We start from the raw sequence: 16,679 nt of genomic DNA, 5'->3' as shown, positions 1-16,679 counted from the left end.
TACAACATATTAAAATCTGGGAGAAATTTACAGAAGAGTAAGTGAGGTAGTGCTCGATAAAGACCGTCATGTCAATTTTCATTTCCAGAAAAATTCCCTCCCATAGAGATAACACGTAAACTGGTTAAATTTGACAAGGTTACATTATATCCATTTTCACGTGGTGAAGACATCATCCGATTAAAACTTTGATTCACAAAAGTTAAAGAGTATTACATTGGCTACAACATACTAAAATCTGGAAGAAATTCACCGAAGGGTAATTGAGCTAGTCGTCAATAAAGACAATCATGTCAATTTTCACATCTAGAAAAATTCCCTCCCATAGAGATAACACGTCATAATGAAGATAAAGAAAGAAGTACATATGACCTTTGACCCTACTTTGCACAGACAAGATGGCGTCTGAGCAAAAAGTGGTTATTTTGTGAAATGATTCTTGTAACATGGTCTTTACGTATGCAAAATATGGGAAAGATAAGACATGTATTCACCAAGATACAGGATGAAACATTTTTGACCTTTGACCCTAATTTACATACCCAAGAAGGTGCCCGATCAAGTAGTTGTTATTTTATGAAATAATGTACGTGACATAAACTAAACATGTGCAAAATATTGGGCTGATAGAGCTTGTTTTTCTTGAGTTATTGCAAAGAAAGTTGCAGAAAGAAAGGAATATGAAAATACATGGAAGATAAGCTTTAATTTCAACCAAGTTTTCGGGCATGATGCCGACTCCGTATGAAAAAACGAAGGGCACACTAACGATAGCCCAAAGTCTCAGCTACAACATACTAAAATCTGGGAGAAATTCATCGAAGCATAAGTGAGCTAGTGCTCGATAAAGATAGTCATGTCAGTTTTCATTTCCAGAAAAACTGCACTCCCATAGAGATAACACGTAAACTGGTCAAATTTAACAATGTTACTTTTAATCCCTTTTTACGAGGTGATGCCGTCATCCAATCAAATTGTTGTTATTATATATCTGAAAGATCATTTAATAAGCTACAACATATTGAAATTTGGACGAAAATCAACTAAAGAATAAGTGAGATATGCTTGAATGAACTTGAAATTTGATGACGTCATTTTGAAAATTTACTTTTTTAACTTTATTAAGAAATTTGATATATTTTAATCATTTTTCCAGCATTGCCAACCCATGAAATGACATGTACAACTCATCAGCATTCAGAATATGTAAAGAAAATGGGGGGTCACCGTCCATCCTGACGAGTAAAATCGGATTTAAAATTGGCAGTTTTTTGGCATTGTTGCACTGTATATCGCCATTGACGCGCGCGCGGAATTTCAACTTTGACGGACCCGTATGACGTCATTTTGAGTGGGATTGACTTGAAACTTGGTAGAAATATTCCTTGACATTTCAGGCATCCGATCTGTGTAAAAAAAGTGGAAATTTCTATTGCATATGAGCTTTACGTGCGTATATGCGCGCGCGCGTACGCGTCCGTCCAATTTTTTCAATTTTTCAAAAAATGCTCCAAATGGTCTGAAACGTGTGCGAAAAAAATTTGAGCTCGATTTGAGCATACAAATATTTCAACGCGCGCGTACGCGCACGTTTTAAGAGAAAATATGAATTTTGATTATATGAGTAGAATGCGCTTGACTTGAACTATATGTGACGTAAATTTCATTGAAAAATTCCATTCCTTTAATGAGATAGGAGTGAGAATGTGTTTTCATATAATGACGTCATAGTGACGTCACGATCGACCAATCACAATGATACATTAGATTTGTCGTCTTTGGGACATGATACATATATGGTATGAGTTTGAAGTTGATACTCTGAGTACTTTTTGAGTACGTAGATACACAACTTTTGTCCAGAAATAAAGAAAGAAGAAGAAGAAGAAGAAGAAGAAGAACAAAGAATCCGTACAGATACAGAAGGTGATCCGAGAGGATACTCGGATCACCTAATAATGTGTTTGCCCAATTGCATTCATGAATTTCGAAATCACATGTATGGCACACTCTAATACATAATATCTATCTCATGATTCATATTATTTCATAAATTTATAGGAGAGCTCAGTTAAGTGCAATTTAGTTTTATTTCTGCATTCCATTTTGAATAATTATGGTATAACAAAATTTAACAAAGTGTCAACAGGACTGTATGAATCATTTGTATGCATCATAACACATGTAGTACAATCAAAATGAAGGTACACTAGTGACAGTCTATATGTCAAATTGAAGATATACTATAACAGAGCAAAAGTACATTTTATACTGAGTTTTGAACTGGTACTGGATTACATACTTCATCTGCTTAGTAATGCATGTAGCACTAAGATGGACCTTATTTAGCAAAACCAGTAGGCCTGTGAGAATGTCATTAACTTGCTGCATAACACATGTCTTTTTAACTTATAACCCCCCCCCCTGCAACTAAGTTACTGTAGTGCTGTCATGTAGCCACTGTTTACAAAGGTTACAGCTCGTTATTCCGAAGGTTCGATATTCCGAAGGCTCTTTATTCCTAAGATTCATTATTCCGAAGGTTCGTTGTTCCGAATTTCATTTTCGGATTGACCAATCTTCGGAATAACGAACCTTCGGAATAGCGCCACAAATTTTCGGATTAACGAACCCTTCTTCATTTTCGGATTAACGAACCTGTAGGTATAGGGAATTTGCGTGTTTCGGATTAACGACCCTTCGGAATAACGAACCTTCGGAATAACGAACAGCACCCGTTTACAAATCAGTGGTATAGTTTGAAGATGGCTCAGTGCCTTAGTCATATAGAAACACACGTGATAATGTTTGTCACAAACAAGACTGCTTATAAAGCCTGGAAAGAACAATATCCCCCAGGAGACAGTCTCCGTAGCAACAACAGCAGGAAAGTGTCATCCAAGTTTAGCACACTGGGGGGAAAGTGACTCGGAAGACCAAGAAAAACAAAACACAGACAACTTCCTGAGAGAGAGCCCAAAGTAGAAAAGTTTCTCACACCTGAGACCCTGGGACAAAACAACAACAACAACCTACAAAAGTTTCCATCGTCAAACCTGCAGGCCTTTGAAATCTGACCGTGCATCCTTTGTTGCCCGTTTCCTGTCTTCCTTCCATAGCTAGGGGGAAAAGTCCCCCCCCCCCCCCCCCCCGATCAGCTGATACTGTATTGTTGCATCGTCATCAAAGCATGACATATCAGAGATGTGGGGAGTGTTAATCAACCCCCCTACCATATCCTGGCCACGATTGTTTTCCCAAAATGTCAGCATGCTATCTTTATCTCTCTCTCTCACATCATTTCTATTGGTGGTGATGATTTCCATGCGGTCCTCATTTTAGCTTAATCATTGGACAGGTAACAGCAGCTGCATGATTTCTAATCGCTATTCAAGCATCCCTAAGAAGAAATTGTTGCCATATAGTTGCCATGTTATACTTTAAATATCAATAATTAGCTTACAGCTTGCAGGATGTTTTCCATTCTCAAGACACTGCAAGGTAAAACATGTTTTATATCTCATAGCCACAGTGGTCTCCTTATTTCAACACTTACTTAAAGTGATGGTACAGTTTCAGTTGAGATGGGGCTTCAGGTTTCCAATGTCTTTGAAGATGATTCTTTTGAGACAATGGAAAATGTCTTATGAAATAGTATTTAATTCTAAGAGGAATTCAAAGTTTATTTGGTGGTGGAAATTGATTTTGAAATAGCTGAGATATCCAAATCAGTAATATTAACAATTATCCTAATAAAAATTGGGTTCCACCTTTTATTAGGATTACTCTGCTATACTTTGTTTTTGGATATCTCAGCCATTTCAAAACCAATTTCTATCAAATAAACTCTGAATTCCTTTTAGAATCATATGCTCTTTTACATCTCATAAAGCGGTTTCTGAGTAGGTTTCTAGTTTCTCACAAAAAGTTACAAATCTAAATTCTCACTTCAACCAATACTATACAATCCCTTTAATATGCAAAGCTGCTCTGACTTTGTGTGACAAAACATCTGAACTCTCATATCTTGATTGACTTCTTAATTCAAACTCTCTATCTAATGCATAGATGTAAGGATGCTCACGTTTTCTACTTCAAATAACCTGCTTTGCATCCTTCTTTGCAATCAAGTAATATCAGAGGAAGTTAAGAAAAAATGGTACTGATTACAACAAATTCTACTTTCTTTACTAAATTGTTGCTTTCATCTTGTTTTTTTCCCTTTCTTTAAGCCTAAATTATGTACATGCAAATCACCAGGTAGCCTCACTGTAACTCATCTCCATCTGCACTAGTGGATACAATGAAACTCATATTTTTTAAAAATCTATTTCTTCTCTCTAATCATTTAGATACTTTGCTTTGTTATGTCTTTATTTTTTTTATATCTTCTACCTTTTTGTTATCATATAACAACCCACACTGTGGTTTGATGAGCCATTCCTCAATGTTACATGAGTCCAAAACAACAAAGGTCATGTGACCTCACCGGCAAATATTGCTGCCATTTGGTATGGTCGCACTCTACAAATTGCTGTGAGCAACAAATTTGTACCTGTCCAAAATATTTGTGGCCATTTTAGCGTCTGTCGACTGAGCGCTATAACTTTGAAATTTGTCAATTCTTTTTTTTTTTCATATCTGTAAAGGTCAGAGGGAAAGTGTTATGATGGTGGGACTCGGATGCGTTATTGCTGTTCTGGTTTCAGAAGCGTTCGAATGCAAAAGCAATTACTGTTGAGGATAACTCCTGTATGTGATGTGAATTTGTACTAAACTTGCCAGAGGCAGGTTATCGAATATGGGACGTCATTCCAAAGGCAGTTTTTCCTTATCCTACTCTTTGCCAACGTGACGTGGAAGAAATGACAATAATTCTCAGCGAGTAGAAATACCTCAGGTGTATTAAGCACAAGCCGGAAAATTGACTCTCGTGTTGTTCGGTAATGCAAATACATATGTAGGTTAAATATATATATATTGAAGGCTGCTTACCGCTTGAACAAGAATTGTTCGTCCACAAAATTGGACTGGGTTGATCAGTTTTAAGTTAGCGATCTATAGCAGTTGATATAAGCAAAAGTTGTCTTTAATCACTGTAGGGCTTCCTTGTGTGCTGTGTGAAAGAAATCACCTGTAGGGGCATTACAGACGATTCATATGATTTCACATCATGTAGTACATAAATCGATAGTGCCATGTATTGATTTGTGGAACTTATTGTAGTCATTGAGCAGATAAATTAATACTGTGAAAAACCAAAAACATAATACTCCGAATAAGGATGGCGACATAGGGATTGAGACTCACATATTCTAGTAATGTGTCAATATAATTCCATTACAATACCACTTGCTTAACAAGTTTACCTGTGTAGAAATTAAGCATGGGTTACTCTTTTGTTTTGCTTCCTTGAGCACCCAACCATTCTTACATGAAGCTGCCATGTCATCATCCTTGTTCATTGTGATTTGTGATAAATTCTGAAAACATTCTTATTCGTCATCCCAGTCACTATAAATTCTGAAACTCTGTACCCATTGTAACCAATATTTATGTTAAAATGTGAAAGTCTAAAAAAAAAAATCATCCAGAGATCTCCTTTTTAGATTTCAGATACATAGGAAACTGCTCTCTGATATCACCTCAGAGCAGATTGCTAGACCTGCTGTGAATCCTGATGAAACCTCACTAACGAATGATTTGAATAACACCTTTAGATTGAATACCATCATACTTAACAAGCAAATGAAATGTTTTTGATGATGTATTTTATGATATATTAGTGATTGGAGCCATAGGTCAAGTGAGGTAAACAGCAGAGTTTGTTGATTTCTTTGTGTGTCCTACAGTGGATACTACTCTCACAGTAGGGTTATCCCCTTGGATTTCTAGACAATTGCTGCCACACCTACACACACGCACACACACACACACACACACACACACACACACACACACACACACACACACACACACAAACAAACATTCATATATTTGTATGAATATCATGTGATTACTGCAACTCTTACAAATATATTTTAGTTAGAGGGTGTGTTGTTTTGAATCAACCATTAGCCTCTTTTGTTTCAAAACTCCTGTCAAGTTTTCCGAGGCCACCCAAATACGAGGCCACCCTAATAGTGAGTAAATCAACCATAAGGAGTTGTACACTCATATAGTGACATTTCATGAGGACCAGAAAATACTAGGCCTTCATTTTCTCCCAAAGTGGGATGCATATCGGTAACCATAGTGACATCCTAACTTATCCAAACATCCTAACATATGAGATAGTCTCACATTACAACTGAAACATAATTGACATTTCCGTGGGGAGCAGAGGGGTCTAGTTTTGACAATAGCGGTGGAAATTGCAGTGTTCGTTGCACCTTCAATAGTGCGTGTGCTTGTGCTGTCTCAACTCAGGCAGTTGGTCTGAAATGCTCGCAACTGTGATGATCGTAACAAATTCAATTTTCCGGTGCTTCGCCCAATGCCATGCGGAAATTGAACGAAATTGAAAATGGGGATTGTTGATGGCATCTCCCTTTTTCAACGCGCCGCATACCTCTCTCAGATAGTGCCTGGCTGAAAATGACATTTTCCATTCTCCTTTTTGGAGTAAGACATCGGAGGTGTTGTGGAGGCAGTCATTCTAAACACTGGACACAGACCGATTGGCTATCAATGTGACTTTCACTCCACATACTGAAATATAAACACCTATAGTGTTGCCGAGAGCAACAAAGTGTCCAAATCAGCATGTCTGTATACCAGCTAATGTAACTCCTCTATTCCCATGCCCTACCTTGCATGAGGCATTATTTGTTTTATGAATTTGTCTTTGGCATGAAATAGCACTTGTCTTTTTTTTATCATATCTGTAGGTTTGGTGTTTTAGGAAGGATGATTTCAAAGACATTTTTATTTTATTTTGATTCTGTAAAATGAGCCATCACAAAAAGTTCAATGTTTTATTTTGTCTCTTTGAGTTATAAACAATTATCTTGCAACCTGAAAAGGACTCGGTAGTTATGGGGCTAACACACTGTGTGGTAGGTTAACATCTACTGCGGATGTGCCTGATGGCATATTTCAGGCTTAATGAATGCTGCCACGTAATGTTATCATTGCATGTAATTTTCAGTGAGTTTTCTGTCAGCAGTTGGCAATTACAGGGGCTGATTGCCATGTTACTATTTGTAGTGATAATATTCAGCACTGCTACATTGTTATGAGTTTCTGATAAAAAAGAAAAATAATAATGCAGGACCAATGTGTGCATGACAAGGTTAAAATAATCAAGCATAATCCTTTGCAGACTGGATGACAACACAGCTCTGTTTTCATATCCCTGCAACTGCCAATTACTATTATGAATTGACAGATTTTGATTGTTTTTTTTTTTAGTACCAATTATGCATCATGTAAAGGCCAACCGTCTTGTGTCATCTGCAGTGACACATTTGTTTCACAATTTTACATGCTATCATATACCACAAAAGTATGACCTTTCTTTCCTTTCTTGTTTTGGGCTTATTTTCCATGTTGTTGTTTCTTTTTTCATTGTTTTATTGTATATATCTTTCATTCTTTTTTCTGTTGTACACAAAACTAATCATGTGGGTTTACATTCTTAATTGTCATGTCATGTCTTGTCAAGTGAATACTGTGTATTCTGTGTATGCCTTTTCTGCATTCTTTTCCTATTCTATGTCACACTTCGTGGCGGTGATAGATTGTAATTTCTCACCCTGGGAATGGACCTGGACAGCTTACCTTGACCTCAATCAGCTGTCCTTAGTACGTTGCATTATTCAAGTCTTGCTTGACCGCTGGAAAGTAAAGCAGTAAAGAAAGTGCAAAAATCAATAACTTTGGACAGCCACTTTCTTGGCAATTTCCTGAGCATTTTCTCTCTTCTCTTTTTTTTCTTTTCTTTTCCTTTTTTCCAAAACATTTACTCATTGACCTTTCTTTTTGTTATTGCTGTTTTGCTTTCCACCTGAATAAAATCATCCAGTCCAGCCACTGTGGCTTGGCCTTGACAGAAAAAATCTGTGAGAAATTTACAGATTTGAAGAAAGCAGGGATCTGAGAAAGGGCAAAAACTCACCGATTAATGGTGACCGCATCCACATTCATTCCTTGCAGATTTAGCAAGACCGTTTGTTAGCCCAGCTTAGAGTATCTCTTCAGAATCTTGAACATTTTTTTTTTTCAGGCAAACTCACCAAAACTAAGAAACAAAGAAATAAACAAACAATGTTCATCTTGTCAAGAAGGCAAATGACAAAGAAAAGGAGGACCAGGGAATTAATTAACACAGTATGAGACTATAGTATTAAGCTTTGAAATAATCATTTTCATTCTTTTGCCATTGTTATATACACTTCGACCTTGATTATCCGGCCTCCTTTTATCCAGAAATCTCTATTATCCTGACGTGTTCACGCAGTGAAGGACCTTTTTTTTTGCATCCAAAAATTGAGAAAAAACAGTGACTTTAACATCTTTTCATGGATCTATTTCACTAATTTCATAAGATGTGCATGATAGGTTTCTCAATATCTAATGAGGTAAAACATGTATGATTTCCACATAAAGATGTAATTTATTTTTGTGAAGAAGGGACTACAATTTTGCGCAGGCTAGCATAGATTACTCCACCGTTGCGGGGTACTCCACCGTTGCGGGGTACGCTACCTGCCTAGCTGCAAGTGTACTGGGACGGCAGCTTGGACGGCAGCTATATACATTAACATTGTGTCTCCCATATCCGGCCAATTCGCTTATCCGGATGAGCGCCGGTCCGGACATGGCCGGATAATCGAGGTCGAACTGTAGTATACATTCTTAAATACTTTAAAAAAAAAATACATATAATGATTATATTGATTCATATATAAATGCTATCAACAGCTGAGAATATCGCATGATTTAACTTACTTCTGAGATGATAAACTGTTTCCTATTTTTGCTCTCATTTCTCAGTCATTACATTGTAGCATCTACTATGTTCTTCTTGGAACCTATCAGCAGAAATAGTGTATTATTCAAATTTATGCTCGACAAGAGGATTTTTTTCCTGCAAAAGGTGAATATTTTGCCATGGTGCAAGGATATCATTTTAGGAACTTCAATAATGATACATCTCTACAACATCAGAAAAGTCAGATTTTAAAAGTGGGCATGACAAAGGGGGAAAAAAAACATAAACATTGCAGTGACAATATTAACGTACATTGTTTAGTGGCCTTCATACAACACTAGGGAGCTTTAGATTTTGATGCGCGGACGTTTGAGCTGACGCTTGCGCTGGACATTCTCCTCTCCCTGCGTCGTGTGGAAAAGTAGCTTTAGATTACGCTGGGACGCAACGTATCAAAAATAAAATCGCGCCCCCATATGATCAGTGCATGAAGAAGCTCTCTACATCGCAAACTGTGCGGACGTGAAAATAGCCCAGTACGCGTAGTGAAAAACTCAGGCGACGCAAGCTAAAACTAGATTGACTTTACGTGCGCCACTGCGCACGCTCAGATCATGTTTTTTTCTTTTGAACGTCTGCGCGTCTAAAATCTAAAGCTCCCTATTTATAAGTGCTGAACAGTGATATGATCCCAAAAATTCACTGCCAGTGGCAAGACCAAACCCTTAGGAATAGTGACATCACACAAGGCAAAGACACAGAAATTAAAGACTCGTAGTTCATTTTATTCCCGTTGAATTCAGCTAACATTCGGCACCTACCTCAGTGTCCTATCACAAAGCAAAAACATGATAACAAACTTTTTTGTTCATCTCTCTGTGACGCAGCCCTGCCTTTCTCCCTCCCTCCCATGCTTTCTACCATAGTCTCATCTTTAAAGAGGGCTTTTTCTTTTCTCTTCTCTCTCTCTTTTCAATGTTTGGACGAATTACTCAAAATAAAAGCCTGCGGCTGTTTGGAGAAAGCACTTCAGGAGGAAAAAATGAGGGAAGCATCTGTTTGCATTGTGGCAGACAATTAGTGGAAGAGGAGGACTTTTAATTGCTGTATTCGGCAGGCGCGGAGAGAAGCGAGACAGCGAACTATCCATTTCTGTCGTGGGTCCATGTTCGAGCATAAGATGCTCTGTGCGACGGGAAAGTACTCCATTAGCGCAGTCCATGGTCTGCTTAAATATTGTGCTACGGAATAGCAACCACTTTCCACATTCTGTCCAATTTTCTCTGATAGGTTTTGTCCCTGGAGTTGCGTATGGGTCCTTCCCGTTATTATTTGTTTGTTTTGTTGGGTTACTTTTTTTTTCCTCCGGGAAAGGAATGATTAACATTGAACTGTTTATGCTCTTGGTAATTTGTATGAGTGTTGGTCTACCATGCAGGGAGAGGTGTACAAGGAGTTAGTTGGTTTCTCACACATACTCACAGGCTTATAATGTATACATGTGTTTGTCATCATGTATGTGTCTGTCTGTCTGTTTCACTGTATATGGTTGGCTGACCTTGTCTTCATATTAATAGCCCTTGCTATGTTTTCTTCGCCGATTGGCACACACACTGGACTGCATGGATGTCAGGATGCAAATTAGTAATGAATGGAGATTACCTTATCCCGGTAGTGTGACCAAGTCCTTCCTGTTGGACTGAGGCACATTGCTACACCTGAGTGGGATTGCTAATCCACTATTTGGATGGTAATATAATGAGGTACAAATATATATATATATATATCCTGGCTGCCTATTCTAGCTTAGGAAGATGGTATATAAGCAGATATTATCTACTATTAAGTCAAGTTTGAACGGATTGCTGAATGCAGATGACAAATGCCTGGCAGGTTTTTAGAAGCCTAGTGCCTCCAGGGGCATCTGGACAACTTTGCTAGAGGACTTTGTTTAGGATTTCTCATGGCATGCATCCAATCCTGTTGATTGCACATACATTATATTTTACACTACATGTACTCACAAAATGTGCAAAAGTACTGAACACAGCATTAAACAGAAGCTTTTGAACAGCAACAGTTTAAAAAGAAAACAAAGCGAAACAAAACAAAACTTACAAGAATCAGAATCATCTGCATTATTATAATGTGTAGAGCAAATTTAAGTGTTTAATGGGTGCCATTGAAATTAAGAGATACAATTTTGATAGCAGTTTAAAGGACAAGTTCACCTTCATAAACATAAGGATTGAGAGAATGTAGCAATATTAGTAAAACACATCATTGAAAGTTTGAGGAAAATCAGACAATCCGTTCAAAAGTTATGAATTTTTGAAGTTTTTGTGCAGTAACCGCTGGATGAGAAGACTACTGCAGTGTATGAATAACTTAGATGTCACATGCGTACAACAATATAAGGAAAATATAAAGAGAATTTCACAAAATGCCATCTTTTGAAAAAAGTACACATTCCCCTGACTCGTTACCGACAAATGTTATGGGCAATATTATTCCCCCTGCCTTTAGAAAGAGGCAAGTCAAGAGCTCTTTTATTATGCGAAAAAAGTGAAAATATGTTGAATTTTCTTTTACATTTTCTTTATACTGTTGTACGCATATGACTCACAAGCTGTAGTAGTCTCCTCATCCAGCGGTTCCAACACAAAAATTTTAAAAATTCATAACTTTTGCATCGATTGTCCAATTTTCCTCAAACTTTCACTGATGTGTTCTACTAATATTGTTGCATTCTCTCAATCCTTATGTTTATGAAGGTGAACTTGTCCTTTAAGCCACACCCTTCCCTCATTTTGGATTGAAGTCATATTTGCAGCCGTCCCCTCCCTTACCATTTGCAGGGGATGCAGTGGTCAAGGTAGCCATGCTTTCTGCCCACATCTCCTTTTCATTTCTGGTTTGTCCTCAAAGCGCACTTATCGTTCAGTCCAATTTGAAGTCAACCTCCCGCTCTCTCTCCCTCTCGCAGAATGCAAAAGAGGGGCTGTCCAGTAGGCTTGAGGGCAAGCTACAAACTTGGGTTTTCAAGACATGTGAAAGAAAGAAAAATGGAACCACAGTGATTATTAGTATTCTGCAAGGATGTTGAAGGGTGATTTAAATAAAGAAAAAGGAAAACAAACAGTGAAACCGTGATCACGATCATTTTGGGATGGAGGATTTGTTTGTGTTTGTTTGTATTGTTTCTTTTTGTTTTTTTGCTCGCACAGAGGTAGACATGATAAAATGAGATGAACATGAAGCAAAGTGAAATTAAAAATATTGAAAATATCCAAATATACAAAATGAATGTTCTCTCATTTCAATCCTTTGTACTCCATAATTGTTGAGGTATTTTTGGCAGAATTTTCAAAAGATGCTTGATCCTCAATTCATAACTGATTCTTGAATTGGCAACAAAAAAGATCAAAATTTTTATGCCCTTCCTTAATTGGCAATTATTTTTGTATTCATTTGTTTGAACAAAGTTAATGAATTGAACCAGTTCCAATTAATCTCTTTCCAGTGTAGAATATACAGTAGAATTCAGAGTTGCCAATTTCGATAATGACAAAATGATCATTTTTATAGCAAGATTCCTCCACGTCTTGATGGTTTAATTTGAAATGGGTCACTTCACGTAAGCCAGTGCTTCCAGTTACCTTCTTTCTAATCACCAGTCCATATCCTATATAGGAACATCATTTTGCACCATGTGGTATTACCATTAAAAATAAGACATGCTGTTATCATGTCTACCATAAGATATGGTCATGAATTTATTTTCTTTCTTGTAATGTGTTGGTAGTTAAGATTCTAGACAAAAATTCCTTGTACTCGACTGAGTATGGAAGATTTCTGTAATCGTGCACATATTTCACTTAAGCAAAAACAAAAGAGGTCATGGATTTTTTTAAATGCAATGCTCCGATAATCTTTTTAGAAAGTGACGAGTTTCACGCATCATATGGGTTGGAAAGTAAACGTGATGCATTAGTGGCTCGTTGGTATTCCCATGCCATCAAAGACATGTACTTCCACTCTGCCAGATGAATGTGAGACTTGCTATCAATTTTTTTTACTCTTCCAGCCCCCCCCCCCCTCCCCATCCACCTCTTGTATTTGATCATTCTATGCCAATGCCAGAAGATGCCTTTAAAGATGCATGTCATGTTTCTTGTTACGATGGATGGAAATGCATCATCTGGGATATGATTGCATGAATACAATCATTTTGGCGGCCGCAGCGATCTCTGTCTAAAAAAAAAAGGAAAAAAAAATTCCTCTGGGGTATTTTTGGTCCAAGATGCATCACATTTCAATATCGTTTTCTAAGGAGATTTTTTTTTTTCTTCTGTGAAATATATCAGTTTTCGTTTGGAAAGAATTTCTTTGCATTATTCTTGAGCTGTTCCATACAATGGTGGGGGGGGGGGGGAATAAAAATCTTGTAATATCACTCTGTCTCTGTCAATATATTGCTTGTTGTTGTTTTTCTTTTTTCTGGCAAGATCCCTGAGGGGATGCCAAACAGGAACAAAAAATCATGGATGCAAAGTTGCATACAGACAAGGCATAATTTGTCTTCTTAGCCAACTTTGAGACATGATACAGTTTAAAATAATTCAAACAACTCCGAGGGAATCTTTTCCTAATAAAGTGCATCAGATTGTGAGATTCATCAAGATCTATAGCTATTCAGAATGTCCTCTGAAAAGAAACATTACATATAGATTTGATAGGGATCTATGAGTAAAGGCAAACAACATACCTGGCACAATTACTGAAGTTTAGTTTGTAGATAATTGTATTTCTTTTGTATGTGCGAGCTAATGACAATTGGGCTGGCACATGCATTTGTTGACTGCCTTTAACCTGGAGTGTGTTCTCTTTCTTCTCCCCCCCCCCCTTCTCCTCTCCCCCCCCCCCCCCCCTTTCTATCCTCTCTATTCACAGCAGGCGGTGGTCAGCCATCATCCTTTCATCATCCAGATCTACAAGTCATGGCAGAGCAAGATCAACCTACACATAGGTGAGTGAGTTGGAGTGTGACACTAGATGTTGCTGTGTTAAGCTCACACAAAATGTGTGTATATTTCCCTTCATGAAGAGAGAGATCCATAGTTGAGTTTGAATTCTTTTGTTTTGTTTTATAGTGTGCTGTTGTTGTTATTTCCATACACAGCTGTTTGCACAAAAACCAGAAGTAATACAAAAAGACCTATTAGAGCATTGGTCCTGTCAATGTACACCACATCAGTATGCAACACTGTAGACCTGATTTTAATGCCCACCGTAGAAGGGTGATGGAGGGATAATGTTTTCATGTTGTCCGTCCATCCCTTTCTTTGTCCATTCAACCCAAATCTCATTATCATGATTTTAAAAAAAAAAGGAGGTCAGTGTACTTTCTTAGGGTCAAAGCTCAAAGGTTACTATAGATTTCTGTATTTTTTTTACCTGTATTTCATGTAGAAATGTCCAGTTGTGATATAATCTGGTCATTTAGGGTAAAAATACTATAGAAAGACAATTATTAGTGGTGAAAGGTCAAGGTCAAAGGTCAATGTAGTTTTGCCAAAACTGTCATTATCAGGAGTAACTTCAGCTATTAATTAATTTATTAATGTAGGTTAGCTGACATAGTAGAAATAAGCTATTTTTATGAACATGATAATAATAGAAGGTCAGAGTCAAAGGTCTTTGTACTTTGGTAAAAAATTGTATTTTCTTGCCATACCTTTAGCTTAGACTTTCCATTGGTAATATGATTTGGAAGGAATGTTAGAAATGCACGAAATGTCAGTTGGCTGTAATGACAGAGTGAAAGGTCAAAGTTCAAGGTCAGTGGCCATCAAATTAAGATAATATATATTTTTTTTTTTTGTCAGGAATGTCATTAGGTAAGCCCAATGATAATGTTATTGGGTGTAATTGATAGAGAGAAAGTGGACAGAAAGTTCCCTTGTGTGCAAAGGGTTGAATGTCAATCCATAGACAGTGGTCATGGTCAGTGACCTTCATGGAAATGTAAAGCACATAGTGATTGCATGAGAAGCAGATGCATCCCAATCGCCTTGGCAGCTGTTGAATCACTCCAGAGACTCCAACCCTAAGCACCTTCTGATCTGGAGATTCTCCCGCCCGAAACCCCTAGCAAACGGGAGACTCCAAGTTGATGTGTGCGAAAGCGCGAAGTTCCTAGGGTTCTAGATGTTCTCTGGTGCTATCTAAGGCTTATTTTTTCAACATACGATAGCAATAAGTAGTGATCCTCTCCACCGAGAGACACAGAGCCAGGGCGGGAAAAATCAAATCTCCAGCGGGAGAACAGGAGATTTTGCAAAACAGGGTTTTCGGCGGGAGATCTCCCGTCGAAAACTGGAGAGTTGGAGTCTCTGTCACTCTAGTCATTGTATGTGGTTTTATCCACTCCAACGTTACCTGGATCACATCACCAACTGTCTTGAGTTTCATGGATAGCTATTTTTCGCTGGTGTGCATTCCAGCTCCGAGCATGTTTGAGTACATAATCACATTTGGAACATGCATTCGCTCGTGCACACCATGTGCATTGCCACATGTGAAACACACATGAAACATAACAGTCTCGTGTTTGTAGTGAATTATCCAGAGTCTGCCATTTTGTGTGATACAAGGAAACCAGGGACTTCCTATCACTTGATCCGATTTCGTAGCATATTGCAAAACAACGCAACAAACAAGAAAATGAGCCTCTTCCTGGCTGTACACTCGTACTTTGTTCCCAAAGTCTTGGTTCATAATGGGGGGGGGGGGGGGGGGGGGGACACGTAGGAGGGTGGAACTGGATTATGGGAAGAAGGTTGATGTTTGTTGAATGTCTTTTGTCACATGCACACAAATTATACTACCAGGGGTCTGTTTCATGAAATTCTTCAGAGACTTTTCGCTCACAAGACACACCTTTGAGAGACTTCATGAAGTGGATTTTACTTTTCTTTGAAAGTCCAACAATGCTACGTATGAGTGCCTTTGGCCTTTCCAAGATTTATTTAAAGACTTTGATATGATGAGTTCATGAAACAGACCCCAGGTTCATAAGAGTTGATGTCAAGTTTACCACCTCTATCAACCCTGTATGTCACATGGCTGCATCTCAGAAATACATTATGTAGATCATTCAAGTAATGTTTGTGTAGAGGATTTTTCTTTGGATGTTGAGAATGCACCTTTCTCATATCTTTTCCTCCTGGTCTTGTGTTCCATTTCCGACTGACATACTCCGTTACAGTCAAGAAATGATCCAAGTCCCATGTCAGACTGATCAGAGGAAATATCTTAATACCTTTTGGAGACAAAAAGGTCATAAACAGTGCAAACACTCCCCATTTCACTTTAAGCCCAATGTAGTCAATCAGAGAAACATTCCCACAGTCATGTGTATAGATAAAAAGGAATATTGATATAGATATGAAAATATAGATGTAAGTAGGGATAGTTAATAGATACAGACAAACATTCAAGCCTGAAATCACAAAAGTACTGTCGGTATGAATTCACACCCACAGTTTATATGTGGTCTGTGGATTAACAAGGGCAAAATAGGCCTACCTTGCACGTGTGGATGTGAGCATGGCTTCATTGTCAAATGTCTCTTGTCCTAAGTGATATGTCACACATGTTTTACGATATCCAAATTTGCATGATCCATGGAAGAGATTAAAACTAAATTGTGAATTTTAGCTTATGAGAAATTGGCAACAAT

The 16,679-nt window shown here is 37.8% G+C and overlaps 1 protein-coding gene across 2 annotated transcripts in view; it reads left to right on the top strand.

Moving 5' to 3' along the window:
* Positions 1-16,679, top strand: part of LOC139744167 (ribosomal protein S6 kinase-related protein-like) — a 123,811-nt gene that overhangs the window by 82,372 nt on the left and 24,760 nt on the right. The window contains exon 5 of one of the 2 annotated variants that reach the window (XM_071654621.1): positions 13,892-13,964. In XM_071654621.1, the coding sequence (XP_071510722.1) occupies positions 13,892-13,964 (73 nt within the window). Of the gene's footprint in view, positions 1-13,888; positions 13,965-16,679 lie in introns of both variants that reach the window. The other variant, XM_071654620.1, reaches the window with a different exon arrangement.

The sequence above is a fragment of the Diadema antillarum genome, unplaced genomic scaffold (genome assembly GCF_040938485.1).
Source record: "Diadema antillarum isolate AM-2024a unplaced genomic scaffold, OU_Dant_1.0 seq00001143_RagTag, whole genome shotgun sequence".
Lineage (NCBI taxonomy): Eukaryota > Metazoa > Echinodermata > Echinoidea > Diadematoida > Diadematidae > Diadema > Diadema antillarum.
The sequence above is the reverse complement of the archived record's forward strand: the minus strand, read 5'-3'. Positions and strand labels throughout refer to the sequence as shown.